We start from the raw sequence: 19,305 nt of genomic DNA on the forward strand, positions 1-19,305 counted from the left end.
ACTTGAAATTATTAATTTAACTTTATTCTCTTTATATATTAGTTCTTATTGTTATACTAACACTTGTACATCACGTTGAATTGCTTATTTATGTATGTATGTAATACTTCCCACTAAGGTTTGAAATAAGTCAATGGTTTAAAATAAGTAAGTGCAGCAGTTAAATTAGATTCTTCCTCTAGTCAAAATAATGAATTTCTGATTGTATTCCATGTCATATTGATCTTTTTCCTTTCTCTCCTTGGGGTTTCTTACTGTCCTTTTGCATTTCTTTTATTTATTCAAAATTACCATCTCTCCTGAACAGAATTTTCTTCTATGTTTATTTATTGTTTGCTATCATATTCATATGATTGTTAAGTCTCTGTTTTCATTGATATCTCTTTTTTCCCTATTCTTATTTGTTTGTGTGGCTAATTATTTATTTTGTAGGATATCTCTGGATAGCTTAACAAAATTAAATTAACAATTCCATGCACAACTTGTCTGAAGGAACAAAACTACACTTCCATATACTCTCTTGGCTTAAAGTGACTTATCCAAACATCTTAACCCAAGGCCTAGCAGAAGAACTAGTATTTTAAAAACTCTTGAAGGTAGACAAAGTGAAACCATGTGAATCTGCAGAGTGATGTTGTTTCAAACAGCAGGTTCAGCAACATTGACTAAACAACATGACAATTCTTAATGAGTTTTGAAACAAGTTGACTCTATTGGAATGCACAGACAGTTAAATACTACGGGGAAACAACCAGGGCCTATGATATTTATGGTTTTATAGGCAATAACTTGCCCAGCTCCATTGTGTTTCCCCCACAGGGTGGGAGAGAGAGAGGGAATGAGAGAGAGAGAGGAAGGAAGGGAAAGAGGGAGGGAGAAGAAGAGAGGGGGGGCAGGCGGGAAGGAAAGAGAGAAAGAGAGAAAGAGGGGGGAAAGAGAGAGGGGGAAAGAAAGAGAGGGAGGAAAAGAGAAATAATATCAAAAAAGCTTTATTTTTTATTGTTGCTAAATGTAATATTTCAAAAGCAGAAAAAAAATGAAGTAGCGTAAAAGTGCCTTTATCACATTTTTCTTAGAACAATTAGCTGAACTCTGCCTTATTTATCATTATTTTAGGTAGAAAAAAATCTCAGTATTCAGGTTAAATTGCTGTGTTGGCACTTTGCGATAAATAATTGGGGTTTGGGTTGCAGTTTGGGCTGCAAAAGATTCTCGGTCTCTATAAGGTTCACCATATCAGTAAACTAGCACTTTGAATTTCATCTAAAAACTAATTGGTAAAGAATATGTTTTTATGTGAGTTTTTTATGGGCATAGAAAGGTCTGCTCCTCCCATAGTGACTTAATGATTTGTAGCCAAATCTATAAATAAAAGTGCACTTCTGGTTCTTAAGAGTAACATACATTAATTCAGTTTAATGATGAAGAAGAGCAAATCTAAATATATTAATTTGCTTCTGTCATATAAAGAAATGGAAAAATATTTTAAGTGGAATCATATTTGAACTGGACATCCATTGGATCTGTCATTTTATGCAAACCATATGGTGAAAGTTCCTGATTGCTGAAGAGGAATGAGTACATCTATTCTGATCACACTGACTGTGTTTGTTCAGCTTTGAATAGAACTTGTTCTTGTATCCAGAGATCTCTTCATTTCATCTCTCATTTTAATCAAGAATGAAAACTCCAATTTTGGATACATGCTGCACATATAAATCTCTAGGGCCCTGAATACAAGCAGTTATAATTTTTCATTACACCAAGTACACAGTTTTCATCAACTAGTATTCAATTGTAGTCCTGATTTCAGAGATTTTCAGTATCTAATGGTTTCCTTTTAAATTATGCATCTTTGCAGCTAAAATGATTTTTTGTTGCCAAATTTAGTTAGGATCAAAGCAGCTGTTTTATAATATGAGCTTCAATATTCTTTAACATTTTTCATAAAAAGACAAAATAAATATTTAACTACCCTGAGTCACCTGGTTGAGTTGGGCAGCCTTAGAAATTGAATAAATACTGTAAATAAATAAAATTAAACTAGGCCACATATGCATTATGTATTACATATATGTAATACTTTAATGCTTTTTTAGTTGGGAGAGGCAGGTACGGCGGGAGCTTCAGGGCGGGCCATTACCGGGGAAGGAGGGTTCGTTACATCACAGTGGTCCCTCATTCCGGCCCTGATAGCTCATCTCAAGGACCAAGTGGCAAGGGTGATCAGGGCCCTGGTCTCATGTTGCTGCTGCTAAATGCCAGATCTGTGATTCACAAAGCTCCCCTCATCCGGGACTTGATATTAGACAAGGGGGCAGATCTGGCATGTATTACTGAAACCTGGCTGGGCCATGAGGGAGGAGTCCCCCTCTCTGAAATGTGCCCTGAAGGGTTTCAGGTGCTCCACCAACCACGACATCAAAGAAGGGGTGGGGGAGTGGCTGCCATCATCCGAAGGTCATTAGTTCCTCGTGGGATCCCTGCTCTGGAGATCATCGGGTGTGAGTCCCTTCTGGTGAAGCTGGACCTTGGGGGTCAAGTGGGTCTGTTGTTAATGTACCTGCCTCCCAGCTGCATTGCAACAGCTCTGCCTGCGCTCCTAGAGTCAGTAGCCGGACTGGCGGTTGAATTCCCCAAACTGATAGTATTGGGGGATTTCAACCTGCCATCTCTCGGCGAACGCTCTGATGGGGCGCAGGAGTTCATGGCTTCCATGACAACCATGGACTTGACCCAGGTAATTCAGGGTCCAACTCATACAGCGGGTCACATGCTCAACCTCGTGTTTCTCTCGGGGCAGTGGGCAGTGATCTGGAATTGGAGGGCATTGAGATCTCGCCCCTGTCATGGTCAGATCACTTCCTACTGAGACTCGACTTTCAGAAACTACTCCCCCACTGCAGGGAGGTGGAGCCAATTAAATTGTTCCGCCCCAGGCACCTGATGGACCCATCGGGATTTCAAACGGAGCTTGGGGAGATACCTGACTCCCTTGCCCGCAGTCCAACAGAGTCCTTGGTCGCTGCTTGGAATATAGTGGCGGCTGGGGCTCTTGACCAGATTGCACCTTTGCGGCCTCTCCGTGGCAGTGGATCCAGGAGGGCTCCTTGGTTTACTGAGGAACTCCAGGAGATGAAGTGCCAAAAGAGATGCCTAGAGCAACACTGGAGGGCTAGTAACTCTGAATCTGACCGAACACTGCTAAGAGCCTTTATTAGGACTTATCTTATGGCGATACGGGTGGTAAAATGTGCGCATTTTTCCGCTCTTATTGCATCCGCAGAATCTCGCCCGGCCGCCCTGGTTAGGATTACTCGCTCCCTCCTGAAGGGGAGGGATGCGGAGGAACCCTTACAGGGAAGAGCTGAGGAATTTGTTCAGTTTCTGTCGGACAAAGTCTCCCAGATTCGGACGGACCTGGACTCCACTTGGACAGTTCCTGTCGAGATGCTGGGGGTGGGCCTTGATCGGATTTCTTGGAGCGAGTTCCAGCCTGTTACTCCTGAGGAAGTGGACAAGGCCATGGGAGCGGTAAGTGCCTCCACCTGCTTACTGGACCCATGTCCGTCCTGGCTGGTTTCGGCCAGCAGGGAGGTTACACGAGGCTGGTTCCAGAGAATTATTAACACCTCTTTACAGGAGGGATCTTTCCCGCAGCCCTTAAAGGATGCGTTGGTGAGGCCCCTCCTTAAGAAACCTTCTCTGGATCCAGCTATTCTTAAAAACTATCATCCAGTCTCCAACCTCCCCTTTGTTGGGAAGGTTGTTGAGAAGGTGGTGGCCTTTCAACTCCAGCGGTCCTTGGATAAAGCAGATAAACTTGATCCCTTCCAGTCGGGTTTCAGGCCTGGTTACTCCACCGAAACTGCTTTGGTCACACTGACCGATGATCTCTGGTGGGCCAGGGATAGAGGATATTCCTCTATCCTGGTGCTTCTTGGCCTCTCAGCAGCCTTCAATACCATTGACCATGGTATTCTTCTGAGACGACTGGGTGAGGTGGGAGTGGGAGGCACCGTCTTATGGTGGTTCTCCTCTTACCTCTCAGACAGGTCGCAGTCAGTGTTGGTTGGAGGACAGAGATCGACCCCTAGGCCCCTGAAATACGGGGTGCCGCAGGGCTCGGTCCTGTCCCCCCTCCTATTTAACATCTACATGAAGTCGCTGGGTGAGATCATTCGTCGGCACAGGATTAAATACCACCAATATGCGGATGATACTCAATTGAATCTGTCCGCCTTGTGCCAACTCAGCGAAGCAGTGGAAGTGATGTGCCAGTGCCTGGAGCTGTTAGGGTCTGGATGGGAGTGAACAAGCTGGCACTCAATCCAGACAAGACTGAGTGGCTATTGATGTTTCCATCCATTAGCCTGGGGGGGGGGGTGAAAGTCTACACCCCTCAGAGAGGGCCCACAACTTGGGTGTCCTCCTGGATCCGCAGCTGACATTAGAACACCATTTGTCGGCTGTGACCATGGGGGCTTTTGCCCAGGTTCGCCTGGTGCACCAGTTGCAGCCCTATCTGGACCGGGAGGCACTTTGAATGGTCACTCATGCCCTCGTCACCTCAAGGCTCGATTACTGCAATGCACTCTACATGTGGCTGCCCTTGAAGAGTGTTCGGAGACTACAGTTGGTCCAGAATACAGCCGCGCGAGCGATAGCGGGTGTACCTCGGTACACCCATGTTACACCTATCCTCCGCGAGCTGCACTGGCTCCTATTGGTCTCCGGACGCGCTACAAAGTGCAGGTGATTACCTTTAAAGCCCTACATGGCCTTGGACCTGGATATCTGAGAGACCGCCTCCTGCTGCATACCTCCCAACGGCCGATAAGAACTCACAGGCTAGGTCTCCTCCGGGTGCCGTCGACCGGACAATGCCAGCTGGCGACCACTCAGGGAGAGCCTTTTCTGTAGTTGCTCCGGCTCTGTGGAAAGACCTGCCCACAGTAATCCGGACCCTTCCCACTCTCATGGCCTTCCAAAAAGCCACCAAAACCTGGCTGTTCCGGCTGGCCTGGGGCTGTTGATCTATATTCAGGTCCAACTCCCAGCCAAGCCGAATGTATGTTGTGTTTTTTAAACTGTTTTGTTTTCTCTCCCCTATTTTGTTATTTTTATTTTATCTCATAGTTGTAAGCTGCCCGGAGTCCTTCGGGATTGGGCGGCATATAAACTCATTAAATTACGAATTATGAATTAGTTAGTAGGATATCATTCTATAGATGCATGCTTACTTTTGACTTCCTTATGAACACTTTCCATTAGAGATTCAAGTCAGACAATTTTATTGGGAACTAGTTGTCAAAGAAAACATTATAGTAGTAAAACTGTCCCTTTACATTATATAATCTTTCAAATTTTTATATAAATGTGTCAACAGTACATTGCATAGGTGGAAATATTTGTCATTTAACTTGCATTCCTCTTTATTTGATGCATTTGATTCTTTCTGTTTTTGTTATGTTTTGAACTCTAATTGTTTTTTAAATGATGTATATGCATTTTAATATTCTAATTATAATCAGTTAATAATTATTTTTTAAAAAAATATGTTAAATCTTTTTTGTTTCTATTATACAAATTAAAAATAGATGAGAAATGGTACATAGCTACAATGTATCAGAACAATTGATTTTAGGCCCAGTTTACACAAAAGGGGGCTCCATGACTATCTATCATTATGTCAAAATAACAATCTATATATTTTGATATCATCATCATTATGAACTTGTATATATCTCATATAAATATGTAATTTGAAGCCTAATACATAATGATCTGAGAATGAACAACAATTAATGCCCTTTTTTCATGAGCTGAGCAGAGCAGAGAAGCAGAGAAGATTTGAAAAGTTGGATTCTCATACTATTTATCAAAATGGACTACTGCAGCAAAGTGATTATTCAGAAGCATGAATATACAGAATATACATGAGATTGTGAAATTATTCTGAAATGATAGTAACATACAATGGCTACTGTATACATATACATATACATATACATATACATATACATATACATATACATATACATATACATACACACACACACACACACACACACACACACACACACACTGTGTCAAGATTCTGACTAATGAACTCAACCAAGCAAGCACTGTTGAAACGATCCAACCTCTTTATGCAAAACTTTATTGAGTACTTCATTTCAGCGCAGAATGAAAGCAAAACCAGCCATGGATAATTTCTGGCAATTCAATATAATAAAGTATAAAATATTCCCTATCCCCATTAGTGCAGATCACGTTTGCCAATTAGGTATCCAGGTGTTGTTAGAGGTTAGGATAACTGTTTGCAGGTTTGTGGGACTTGCCACTCCAAAATACCTTTGACCTTGCCTGGGTCCATCTCAACTCCTTCGCAAGACACTTATAGCCTAGATAGTCTAGGCTGATTTTATGGGACTCACATTTTAACAACGTGGCATACAATTTAGCATTTAAAAGTTTTTACAGCATCTCACTAGTTTCACATGGTCCTTAATTGTCTCAGAATAGATAAGAATGCCATCCAGATATACAAGGACTCCATTTACAGGTCCTAATACAGCTCCTCATTAATTAGCTGCATAAATATGGCAGGGGCTCCAAGTAGTGTGAAAGTCATCACTTTAAACTGGTAGCATCCTAATGGGGAATTAAGGCAGTTTTCCATTCATCGCCTTCCTTGAATCTCACTCAGTAGTACGCCTCTCTCAGGTCAAACTTGGTGAACACCTTCCTGTTGGCTAAGTGTCCCAATATGTCTTTCATGAGGGGGAGAGGGTACATGTTTTCTACATACGCACTCTCTGGTTCTTTTTCCTTATCTTTCTGCCACTCAAGATCATTTTGCTTTTCCTCCATGGTGGTGGGACCATTTCCTGCCATCACTACATGTCTTGCATTTTTTCCACAGTGTATGACTGAGCTCCACTTGGTTAACCAGGATAACCCCAATATTATGGCTTCTGCCATTTTTGGGGCCACTATGAATCAAATAGTTTCTTTGTAGTCCCCTACAAAGCCAATGAACTTCATGGGCTGGTGAAGCCTTCTTACATGCAATCCCAGCTTTTGTACCACCTGCAGCCTGACTAAGCTTTGGGTGCACCCTGAGTCAATTAGGCTTTTACCAACCCCTTCACCCCCGAGTGGGGCACTATGATCTCTACTTGAGCTGACAAAAGATGGATGAACTTGCTTATTATCATGTCATTTCCCCCCTCACTGTCATTCTTGTAGAGAGTCAATTTGGGGTCCCCCCCCCAGTCAGAGTCCCTCCTCTTTGCTGCTTGGGGGGACCACCACAACGTGGCATGCCCCTCATGATTTATATTTCCTTGGTGGTTCCTTTGGCTTCTGACAGGGTCTGGGTTCTCAGAGCTGCCCTGGGTGCTATTCTAACACACGCTTACTCCAAAAAACCCTCTTTTTATTTCAGAGGCTGTGAATTATGTTTATTCACAGCCCATAATGACCCCCAAATAGTTGTAAAGAGTCCTACAGTAGGCTGCCAAAGTATTTCGGGATAAGGCTGATAAGCACCTACCTTTATCTTCCTTGAAATGCTGCCAAAGACTTAATTGGCAATTAGCTTGACAAGGCCACATGAACCCAAAGAGTCAAAAATGGAGCTTCAGAAGGTAAACTGACCAGCATGAACCAAGTTGCTTCCTGCAAAGGCTCACATGAATTCAGGGAATTATTTTGAAATAAATAAAATTGCCAATTTCATGATGTCTTCAGGTGTATGCATCCTGAGAATAGCATGGTTCTGACCACTTATTTCAAACCATATACTGTATACTGTGTTTCTCCAAAAAGAAGGGTGGATCTTATTTTCTTTTGACCCCTGAAAAAATGGCTAGGGCTTCTTTTTGGAGGGTTCTAATTATTGACTCACCTCATGGCAGGCTTCGACAGCCCTACCAAGCAGGAGTTCATTGCTGGTCCACTTCTTCTGCAGACGCTTGCTGCCACTCGCACACCTCACCCCAGCTTCTGTTTCACCTTCATATGCCTGCCAGAAGGCATCTGCAACTGATAACAGAGCTCTGGGGCGATGTATGTGAATGGGGGCAAGCAGCCCCAGAAGAAGTGGGCCAGAGCAGGTGTCAGGATGTGCGAGGCCTGGTAAGTAGGGCAGCTCCACCACCCCCATCCCCAACCTAGCTTATTTTTTACCTGTTTGCCCCACCCCATCCCCTGCACTCTGGGGTGGGTGGGGTCTTTATTAGGGCTAATTTTGTGGGTGGGGCTTAATTTGATCACATGCACTCAAAATGTGATAGGGCTTCTTTTCAAGGTGGCTCGTCCTTTTGGAGAAACACGGTAATAAGGAAAATTTAGAACAAGAATAGTAAGTTATTAAAATGCTTCAATAACTCTCGAGTGTGGAACATTACAGCAGCTGTGCTTTACTATAGAGAGGGGGGAAAAGGAAATTTAATTGGTTGGTAATCCCAATAAAAGAATGCTCCTAAATTCCAAAGATATCTTAACAATATCATAAATAATCAAGAAAAGCAACAATGTGTCATTTATACCTCAGTCAAGGTATAAATGACAATATTTAAATTATAATATTTTAAACATAGTATATGAAAAGCTAGATATCATGACAAACCTATAGTTTTGGGAGTGTTGGAGGAAAGAAGGAGAAGACCAGCCGGAGCAAGATAAATTGTACAATGTTAGAAGACCTGAAGGGCCAGGAGACTAGCTATCTGTCTGTTGCTGGGAGTCAACACCAACTTCTTTGTGCATAACTAATAAGATCATTTACAGTAGAGATATAAGCAATTGTTTGTGATGAAGAGAGTATGGATATTGGTTTTTATTCCTCTTCAAAATATGAAGTAACTGAAGTTAAGGGTGGAGAGGTCAGGATAGATAAAGAAAAAATGCTGTTACACATACTGAATAAATGACTCAAGGAACTTGTTTTCTGAGGATGCAAAATGGCCATCAAAGCAGATGAATTGTAAAAAAGACGAACATATTCATGGAAAATAAGTGGCAATATATCATTCAAAAATAAAAGAAAGAAGACATAACATTATCAATTGCTAGAACCCATAAGGGGGTGATACTATTACTCAAATCCTCCCTGGGGACTTTTCATTGGTCCATGGAAAAAGAATGCGAGACCTTCATCCTAATCAGGATAGCTGTCATTTTTCTGGAGAGGTGTCAGGAAGTTCATGTTAAAATGCAAACTAAACACATTCCTGTCATAACTTTAATATCACTTCAGATAATGATAAATGTAAAGATAAAGTAAGTAAAAAATAGCAGAGTACTTGGCATCCTTCTATTGCCAAGTGAATCCCCAGCAATTGTTTCACCACTAGTTCAGTTACTTAGTGATGAGTTTACACTAGAACTAAGTATAAGCATGGGGATTACATAAACATCAGTGCATCTTCAGTCTGTCAGTAATCACAGCTTTGGGCTTGTAGCTTATTAGTGGACTCACCCCTGCCGAATAAATTTATCAGAGCAAAAAAAAAAGGGCATTACTGAAATTTGTAATGCTAAAGATAGCTAAGGTACAGAAAATATTTTGATGATTTTCAAAACAAGGTATTTTTTTTTCATTTCAATTTTACATTAATTTTTCCATCCTTTTCAAGTTTTTTAGGTAACTAACCACAGTATCAAAATAGGTATGAGAAAACCATTTTAATTCTGATTAGATTAGATTAGTTATTTAGTTCATTATTGTAATTAAGATTTTCAACAAATCAAAACAAAAATGTTTCCTGATATCTGTGGTGTTAGAATATACCATTATAAAGTATGAGGACAGCAGAGTTATTTAATTAAGATTCTTTAATTTTTGGCATAGTCTCAATATTCCATCTTCAATTCTACCTTTTCACCTTCCAGATTTTACCAATTTATCTCATAGGTTTGGACCGCTGAATATATATATATATGCACTCTTTAAATTCAACAATGAGGTATATAAAGTAAGATGTTATTTATCTACTGTTGTAAGAAACAAACCTGGAATAACGTTTTGTGAATGCTCAAAGATTTAACAATATGCACATGTTTGGAGCCAATACTGGGCTGGCATAATTTTTCTTGATTAATGAATTGTGCTGTAGAACTTCAAAGAGCAAATGCAAACAGGCTTTAAAGCATCCATGCTTTCCTTTGACTGTAGAATAAGCAATATCAAAAGGTTTCCTTTTCTTAATTTAAAAAAAAAATCCAATTGCTTGTTTGTATCGGGAAAATCTGGCAATTGTAAATTATCCTGGAAGAGGTTGTATTGTTTTTGTTGTTGTTAGTTGCGTAGTCGTGGCCGACCGATCGCAACCCCATGGGCAATGTTCCTCCAGGCCTTCCTGTCCTCTACCATCCTCTGGAGTCCATTTAAGCTCACACCGACTGCTTCAGTGACACCATCCAGCCACCACATTCTTTGTCGTCCCCTTCTACTATTGCCCTCAATCTTTCCCAGCATTAGGCTCTTCTCCCATGAGCCTTTCCTTCTCATTAGGTGGCCAAAGTATTTGAGTTTCATCTTCACGATCTGGTCCATTTTTTAAAAAAAACCCCACAATATTTTAGTATTGATATCATCTGAAACTATTGTAGCTTAGAATGAAAAAGAAAAGCTCAATGATTTCAAATCATAACAGTATTAAAGTTTCTTTTTTACAAATTCTGAATGATAATAACAATACAAAGCAATATAATACAGTCAAAAATTAATAACACAATCTTTGTACAGTAGCATTTTTGCCTGAATCTCTAAAAATAAAGCCATAGAGTAGAACCTATTCATTTTTACATTAATTATTGACAATATGAAAACACAAAGCACTATATTTGATTATAACCTTGCTGAGATTGCATTAAATACTATTTGTAAGCCCTAATTGAATTTCTTTGGAAACATATTAACTGAAAACTAATTTAAAACTCCATTTTCATGTAAAAGTTCCATTTAGCATAAATTTCCCATTCACTCCAGTGGAAGAAACTATTTTCAATCTGCATCCTTTTGTCTAGACTAGAGTAAATTTTAGTGAAATGAAGTGACATATTTTCTCCCAAAAAGCTTAATGAGAGAAACGCTCAGAATACTATTACAAAGTTAAAGTTAAAGCTGCAAGAAGAACTTGTAAAGAACATTTTAAATACAGTAGGTTGAAAAAGGAATGTCTTGCTTATACGGGAAAGGAATTTCTTTTGAAATAGTTATAACTGTCCATTCAGAATGGTAGAGTATTAAACTGACAGAAAATAACCCTTCTGGTTATATTCCATTATTTTTAAAGACCTATACTATATTTCTTATGTCAACTGCATGTGTTTTAGCAATGTGTCTGGAGAATAAGCTCATGTCCTTAGATTATTCTAACTGCAACTAAAATAAGAGAGATTATGAAAAGCAGAACTCTATTATTATTATGTTCAATTTCTTCTGTTGGAGGGTGAACATCAGCAACGTTTACAAAAGTAAATGTAATGTAAATGACAATTGTATGTATTGAACATTTTTCCTATTTTATTAGCCTCAAGATGAAAATGAAATCACACTTTTCTTTGGAGTTCTACTAGCCTTAACAATTTATATATATATAGCATTATTTAAATGCCTGTTATTCTTATTTCTTTTATAATACATAAATCCTCAATTTTCAGATAAGTATAATATAAACATTTTAAATAAATAAAGCAAAAGTACTAAAGTCTGATGTATGATACCCTGTTTCCCTGAAAATAAGACCTCCCTGGATAATAAGCCCAATCAGGCTTTTGAGTGCATGCATTAAAATAATCCTTCCTCCGAAAATAAGCCCTCCCAAAAATATTGTAACACAGCAGAGGCCATGAGGTGACCATGCTCACAACCTCATAGACCTCAAAAATAATAAGATCTCCCCAAAAATAAGGCCAAGTGCTTATTTCAGGGGTCAAAAGAAAATAAGACAGGGGACACATGGTATGTATGAAGAATTCTCCAGATATAAAGGGTCTCCAATCTCATCTGCCGCTTGGTTACTTTTGTTGGAATGCCAAAAGCATAAGCAGGCTATAACTAAGAATTCTCAGGGCTGTATATAAACCTTTAAACATATTTTAAAACATTTCTTAGAAAAATACAGTGACAAATCTCTATTACGGTACTTGTTTGCAAGAAAACTGTCTGAACACATCCATGCAATTACTGGAAACTGCACTCAACTGTCCTTATTTTCAAACAAACATGCCTCATGTGGTAATGGATTTGTTATGTTTTTAATCACAGTGGCCAGTTCTATAAAATTCAGTTTAGTAGTTATTTTTCTAAAAAGTAAAAAGTTAGTTGTTGTTTTAAATTGAGATCAATATTCATTCACTCAATTCTGGACATTAGTAATAAAATTTGAAACCCAGGGGTTGTTGGTTAGCTACTCTTAGGAAGCTAACATAACTGTTTTGAAAGAAAAATCAAAGCCAGAATGAAATTTGTGATAATTGTGAGACAAAAGCAGGAAGAGAAAATAAGAGAGCAGAATAGAAAAAGTTCCTTTAAGAGTCAACGGTGAAGCTTATTGTTTAATGCAAGGGAATCAATTTCTATCTGAAAATGAAATAAGGCAAGATTTTTTTTATTTTGTAACTTTTGTCAAATTAACATAATTATTATGAATTGCCTTCAATCCTCTTATGCCCTCTTTTGGCATGTTCACTAGGAATTTATCAAAATAAAAATATTCTTCAGGGAGATTCAAGTGAGCACAGAGACAATTTTACGATAGAACTGAATATAAAAAATGAGCTATTATTTTCTGTTCTGTAATGCTGAATGGCTTAAAGGTGCATACATAATCTTGAATAGGTCACTGAACATATATTCTATCTCAAAAAACAGCAGGGGAGGTCATATCTGAACTCTTAAATGTTCAGCTGTCAATGAACATCATCAAAGACTTTATTTCAGAAAGTGCCAACATTGCCAGAAGGATTTTAATTCTGCCTTCATGACTCACTAAGCAGTTTCTGTGGTTGGAGAGGCTGTCAGAAGTTATCAGGTGAATAATTTATTTAATATAAAGAAAAAAATTGAGGGATGGAGTAGAAAGGACTTTTTAAAAAATCTCATAACAGCAGGGGAGGGCATATCTAAACTCTTAAATGTTCAGCTGTCAATGAAAGTCTGGACACGGCTTCTTTTGTGTGCTGTGTTGTGGTTTTTGAAAAAGTTGAAGATTTGATTCATGTGAATGGATTTATGGTGTACAAATGTAACCAGTTCTAGTTTGGGCAGAGAGAACAACAGTTAAAACCCAGAATCCATGAACACCAGCTGGCTGTCAAATGGCATGACTCAAAGTCCTTGATCATCAGTAACACTGACAACAAACAACATTGCTTTGAATGGACCAAAGGCAAAGTTACTGGTCACACCAAAAACCCTTCAGGCACTTTATTGAAGCCTGGCATTCTACCAATAGGTTCATCAACAAACACATTGTCATACTACCAGATACAAACCTATAAGGAAGCAGACCATTCTAACCACCTATTGATGACAGATCCGACCACCCCCTCATCAGTTGAATTTCACACCTCACAGCAACCAGTCAGAAATCACAAGACCAGAATCAGCCTTGTGACACAATCAGCCTTGTGATTCAACCAATCACAAAATCAACTAATCATCCAGGACCTATATAAATGATTATGACACTTCACCCCAAAACCTGACTAAAGATGTTACCTAGTTTGGTCATGAAATGTCCGGGAGAAAAGCAACAAGCTCAGTGGACAATTTTTTTCTTATATGTTGATTATATGTCATCAAGTTGGCGCAATTTAGTGACTACATAGTTTTTAATGCATGCCTGATGATATTATGATATTATAATTAAAAGATTATGAATTACTATGAACAATTATAATAATTAATACAATAAGGAGAATAATGGAAAAGGTTTGCAAATGGACAACTAATTATATATGCAATGTTTACAAGAACCTATCCTGCTTAATTTGGGAAAAAATGTTACTGGTTCATTTAATTTTAACCGGTTTTTCTTCCAAGCAGTTTCCTCACTGTACAGATTTATGTACCCATTTTGAGGCAGACTATGGTTCTTGTAACTTAAAGTGACAAGATTCCTAAATCAGTCAGTTATACCTTCCTTCTCTTCTTCACTCTTTTCCTCTGACATGATATTCAGAAAAACAGTAAATCATGATTTTCACTCTTGAAGAAAAGCCTGCAAATGTACATATATTAAAACATATTTTTGTCACCTGTCTCAAATTTATTTCCAAAGTTTTAATTAAGAACTTCTTAACATACATACATATACATATAAAAAGAGGCTTGTAACTAAACTAAAATGAAGCTTGCTGCTTGCTTCTTTGTAGCTTTGTATATTGCTGAACCAACAAAATCTGTTTATTTAGTAAATTATTGTTAAGTAAATTATGTGGCACAATATCTGAATCCAATCAGTGTATTTATTAATTTAAGAAAGTAAACTATTTCTTTCTGATAAATGTATAGTAAGAATTGTAAAGATAAAGTTTATGTAGCAATCTCTTTACACAAGCATGAAATTGCTTATAAATATTCTGCTTTGTGTTTATGCAAAATTTTAGAATTTTGCTTTTATACAAATTCCTGGAGAAAATAGAGATCAGAATGTGCTCATCCAATGGTTAGGTTTCATACAATAATATGCCTAGCATTTTAAAAGTATATATTTAAAATATGTGTCAGGCAAAATAATTTGTTTTCATTAATTGGAAAAGTTAATTAAATACTGTACGTATTGTTCAATTAAATGTAAGAGTAAAAAGAACTTTCTTTTTTTCTTTTTTTCTTTAGGATTATCGAGTGAATATTTTTCTCCGCCAGAACTGGAATGATCCACGCCTTGCTTATAGTGAATATCCAGATGACTCTTTAGATTTAGATCCATCCATGCTCGATTCAATCTGGAAACCTGATTTGTTTTTTGCCAATGAAAAGGGTGCCAACTTTCATGAAGTAACAACTGACAATAAATTGCTTCGAATTTTTAAAAATGGAAATGTTCTTTATTCTATCAGGTATTGTTGAATACAAAAATATGTGGTTATAGCACAATTTCAAAGTAATCTAAGTCCCATTTAAACATAATGATAAAATGCTTTTATAGATTGTACATTTTTCACATTGATGTATATAAGTATATATATTGATCTTCAGGATATAAAATAACATGCAATTATTGAATATAGATTCAAATGTAATAAGTTATATAAAAACAATACTGATTCCCCCAAATATTGGAAATTTTAATTTTGAAAGCAAAAAGCAGAACTTTGCTAAATATAAAATATATTAATTTTTAGTGTAAAATTAAGTCAGGCATAGGATATCTTGTGATAACAAAAGTCATAACTTCTATACTCTTGTTCTTGTAGAATGGTTCGATTTTCTTTCACTGGCTTATCATGCTGTAAACCAGAAGCACACATGGGCACCTCACCATTTCGTTTACATTGCCAGAATACCTATACAAAGTACAGCCACAATATTCAGATTTTTTTTATGGAAGGGAGTAAAAAGGGGGCGGAATAAATAATTATAAATAAACATTACTAAAAGCCTTAGTAGGATTTTTAACCTCAAATTTAACGAATTCCTTCTTTCTATATGTAGGCTCCATATGCCTACAAAGCCAATTTGCATGCTCCTGCTGTAAGCCATATAAATTTGTTTCTATCAAAAGCCTGTGCTATAAATACATCCAATATTTTAAAATTCTGCCTTTTCCTTAAATGTTCCATAACTTCATTGCATATATGAGTTTTAAGTTATAGTTTATTAGCATACAAGATATTGCAGAATACACCTGTTGTAGATTGCATTGATTTTGAATAAGGGTTTAATACTCCTGTGCCTGTTTTAAAATCAGTTCTAATAATTTGGAGTCTCATAAAAAGACAACTTTATAATATTTAATCATTTAAATTAATTGTAGTTTATTATTTTGTATTAATTATACACGTACTGGATTTGCCAACCTTCCTCCTTGTTGTAGAAGGATGTAAGGAAATGTATGTGAAGAAAATATTCTTTTTGCTTCATTTGCTTTACATTCTTTCAGGCTGACTTTAATACTTTCCTGTCCAATGGATCTCAAAAATTTCCCAATGGATGTCCAGACCTGTATAATGCAACTGGAAAGCTGTAAGTATAAACTAATCTATTCATAGAAAAAAAAGTCATGAGATACATTATCTACTATTATTTGTGATAATGTGAACTTTCATGTGCAGGAAACTTCTTTTTCCATGTTCAAATTATGCTACTACACCTCCCAGGATTCCAAGCCAGTGAAGTAAGAAATTTGGTAAGTTGAAGTCCCAGTACATTAAGTGGTCACTCAATTGAGTAATAATGTTTGGAAAAAACAAACATTAAAGATTACATAATCTTGGCAAAGATTGTTTCCTGATACAGAATCATGGGGAACTCATTAGTTAGGGGAAATTATTCATAAACCCTTATGAGACAAGTTGTCTGCTATACCAGCAATTTTAAGTTTGAGGGAGAGATGGTAAGTTTGTCGGGAAATCTGTATTTTCAGCCAACAATTAGCCATCAAAATCCATACTCATACCAGAACTTTAAGCATTCCTGTTTCCAAACTAACATTGGTTAATGGCTAGGCCTAGGGCAACAAATAGGGCTACAGATTTCAAGAATTTGCCTTTCCAATATCTCCTGACTTAACATTATATGTACAAAATAGTTACCTTTAGTCTTGTTATTAATTCTTTTCCTGAGTTGTCTTGTTTTCTTTTATTTAGTACAGAGGTTTTTGTTTTTCTTCTTGTTCAAGTTATTTTCAACTATTTTGTCACATCACAGTTCAAACACCTCATTTTGTTCAGATTTTCTGATCCAATTTTCAAAACTAAATATGAAGTTAATATGTAATTAATAAAATCATAGCACAGTGTTGTCAGTAAGGTTTCTTTGCATTTTAATATTTTGTTTAGAGCTATCATAGTATTTTTTTTACGTGTAGCAGGTGACTCTGTTTCATGATTACACTCACCCTATAATTTTTAAATCTATCAAGAGAAAGCTTAGGAAGATTCTTCAATTTTATCTCCTATCATAGGTTGGAAGTTCTTGTTGACAAAATCTTAGCTATTTTTTATTATTGATAGCAGACCAGCTTCTGTACTTGCTTCTTTTTTTAAATAATTTTTTATTTTTAATTTTCAAAACAAACATGACACATAAAATCTTCTTTCTTTACATACTGTAGAAAGTATTTCAGTTGGTTACAAAAGGCTTTCGTGCATCTCTTCCACCATCATCAAGTATAGTTCATATTAACTCAAGTATTTTAACTGTACTTGCTTCTTTCACCTTTGACAAGGAATGCCTTGAGTCTTCCCCACTCCCAGATAGTGGTAGCATTAATATTTCTGAGGTTTCATTCTTATGTGAAGCAATTTTAATTTCAAATTTCCCAATCCATCATTTTGAAATATTTTGCATGTAAATTAAATAAATAAGGTTTAATATACAGGTGAAACTTGAAAAAATAGAATTTCATGCAAAAGTTCATTTATTTCAGTAATGCAACTTAAAAGGTGACACTAATATATGAGATAGAATCATTACATGCAAAGCAAGATAGTTCAAGCCATGATTTGTCATAATTGTGATGATTATGGCTTACAGCTCATGAAAACCCCAAATCCACAATCTCAGAAAATTAGAATATTGTGAAAAGGTGCAATATTCTAGGCTCAAAGTGTCCCACTCTAATCAGCTAATTAAGCCATAACACCTGCAAAGGGTTCCTGAGCCTTTAAATGGTTTCTCACTCTGGTTCACTAAGAATCACAATCATGGGAAAGACTGCTGACCTGGCAGTTGTGCAGAAAACCATCACTGACACCCTCCATAAGGAAGGAAAGCCTCAAAAGGTAATTGCAAAAGAAGTTGGATGTTCCCAAAGTGCTGTTTCAAAGCACATTAATAGAAAGTTATGTGGAAGGGAAAAGTGTGGAAGAAAAAGGTGGAAAAAGAGCAGCAGGGATGACCGCAGCCTGGAGAGAATTGTCATGAAAAGACCATTCAAAAGTGTTGGGGACTTTCGCAAGGAGTGGACTGAGGCTTGAGTCAGTGCATCAACAGCCACCACACACAGGGACTTCCAGGTGGTGATGTCGGGACGAGTGTGAGTGTGGGGAATAAATCAGAGCTCTTATCTCAATCTACACATTTGGAGGACCCTTGCGGGGGTACACTGATGTTAGTGAGAGATGCGGAGGAGTAGGGAAACCCTAGGACTAACGAGGTGGAGGGCAACCAACTGCTACAACATGGGGATACCTTTTTAATCCAGTGTGCAAGTGTCTGCCTTGTTTCAATGGCGGACTTGAAGTCTCGACAAACTATCTAAAAGGGGAAGGAAGAATTTAATCAACCTGTTGTGTCATCAAGTGGATTAGTGGATGGCTTGTGAGTGGAAACAGTGGTGAGTGTATGTATATATGTATATATGTATATATGTATATACGTATATACGTATATACGTATATACGTATATACGTATATACGTATATACGTATATACGTATATACGTATATACGTATATACGTATATACGTGTATACGTGTATACGTGTATACGTGTATACGTGTATACGTGTATACGTGTATACGTGTATACGTGTATATGTGTATATGTGTATATGTGTATATATATATATATGTATATATATATATGTATATATATATATATATGTATATATATATATATATATATATATATATATGTATATGTATGTATATATATATCTGATATATATATATATATATATATGTATGTATATATATATCTGATATATGTATATATATATCTGATATATATATATATATATATATATATATATATATATATATATATATATATATATATATATATATACATACACATACACATACACACACACACACACACACACACACACACACACATATTATACATACAGTACATACATACAATCAAAATGGTGAACATATCTAATAATCCTGCCTCCAATTTTCCCCACCACAATTTGGTAAAATGGATTGAGCTGAAAGAGGGACTGGTCCAAAAAGTGTTTTTCTTGAAATGGTATATGTAATTTTATATGTGAATTACCACCATAATAATTTCTATACTATATGATTAGTTGTGGAACAAATTGCTATTAAATACAGGTATCCTTGACCTACACCCACAACTGAGCCCAAAATTTATGTTGGTGAGTGAGACAT

The 19,305-nt window shown here is 37.1% G+C and overlaps 1 protein-coding gene across 3 annotated transcripts in view; it reads left to right on the top strand.

Moving 5' to 3' along the window:
- GLRA3 (glycine receptor alpha 3) overlaps positions 1-19,305 on the top strand; it is an 81,202-nt gene that overhangs the window by 49,494 nt on the left and 12,403 nt on the right. For all 3 annotated transcript variants that reach the window (XM_087724570.1, XM_087724569.1, XM_087724571.1), the window contains 2 exons: positions 14,858-15,081; positions 16,125-16,207. In XM_087724570.1, coding sequence (XP_087580696.1) covers positions 14,858-15,081; positions 16,125-16,207 — 307 coding nt within the window. The remainder of the gene's footprint in view (positions 1-14,857; positions 15,082-16,124; positions 16,208-19,305) is intronic.

The sequence above is a fragment of the Thamnophis sirtalis genome, unplaced genomic scaffold, assembly GCF_051295495.1.
Source record: "Thamnophis sirtalis isolate CommonGarterSnake01/CBP01778 unplaced genomic scaffold, rThaSir2_p1.2 scaffold_10, whole genome shotgun sequence".
Classification (NCBI taxonomy): Eukaryota; Metazoa; Chordata; class Lepidosauria; order Squamata; family Natricidae; genus Thamnophis; species Thamnophis sirtalis.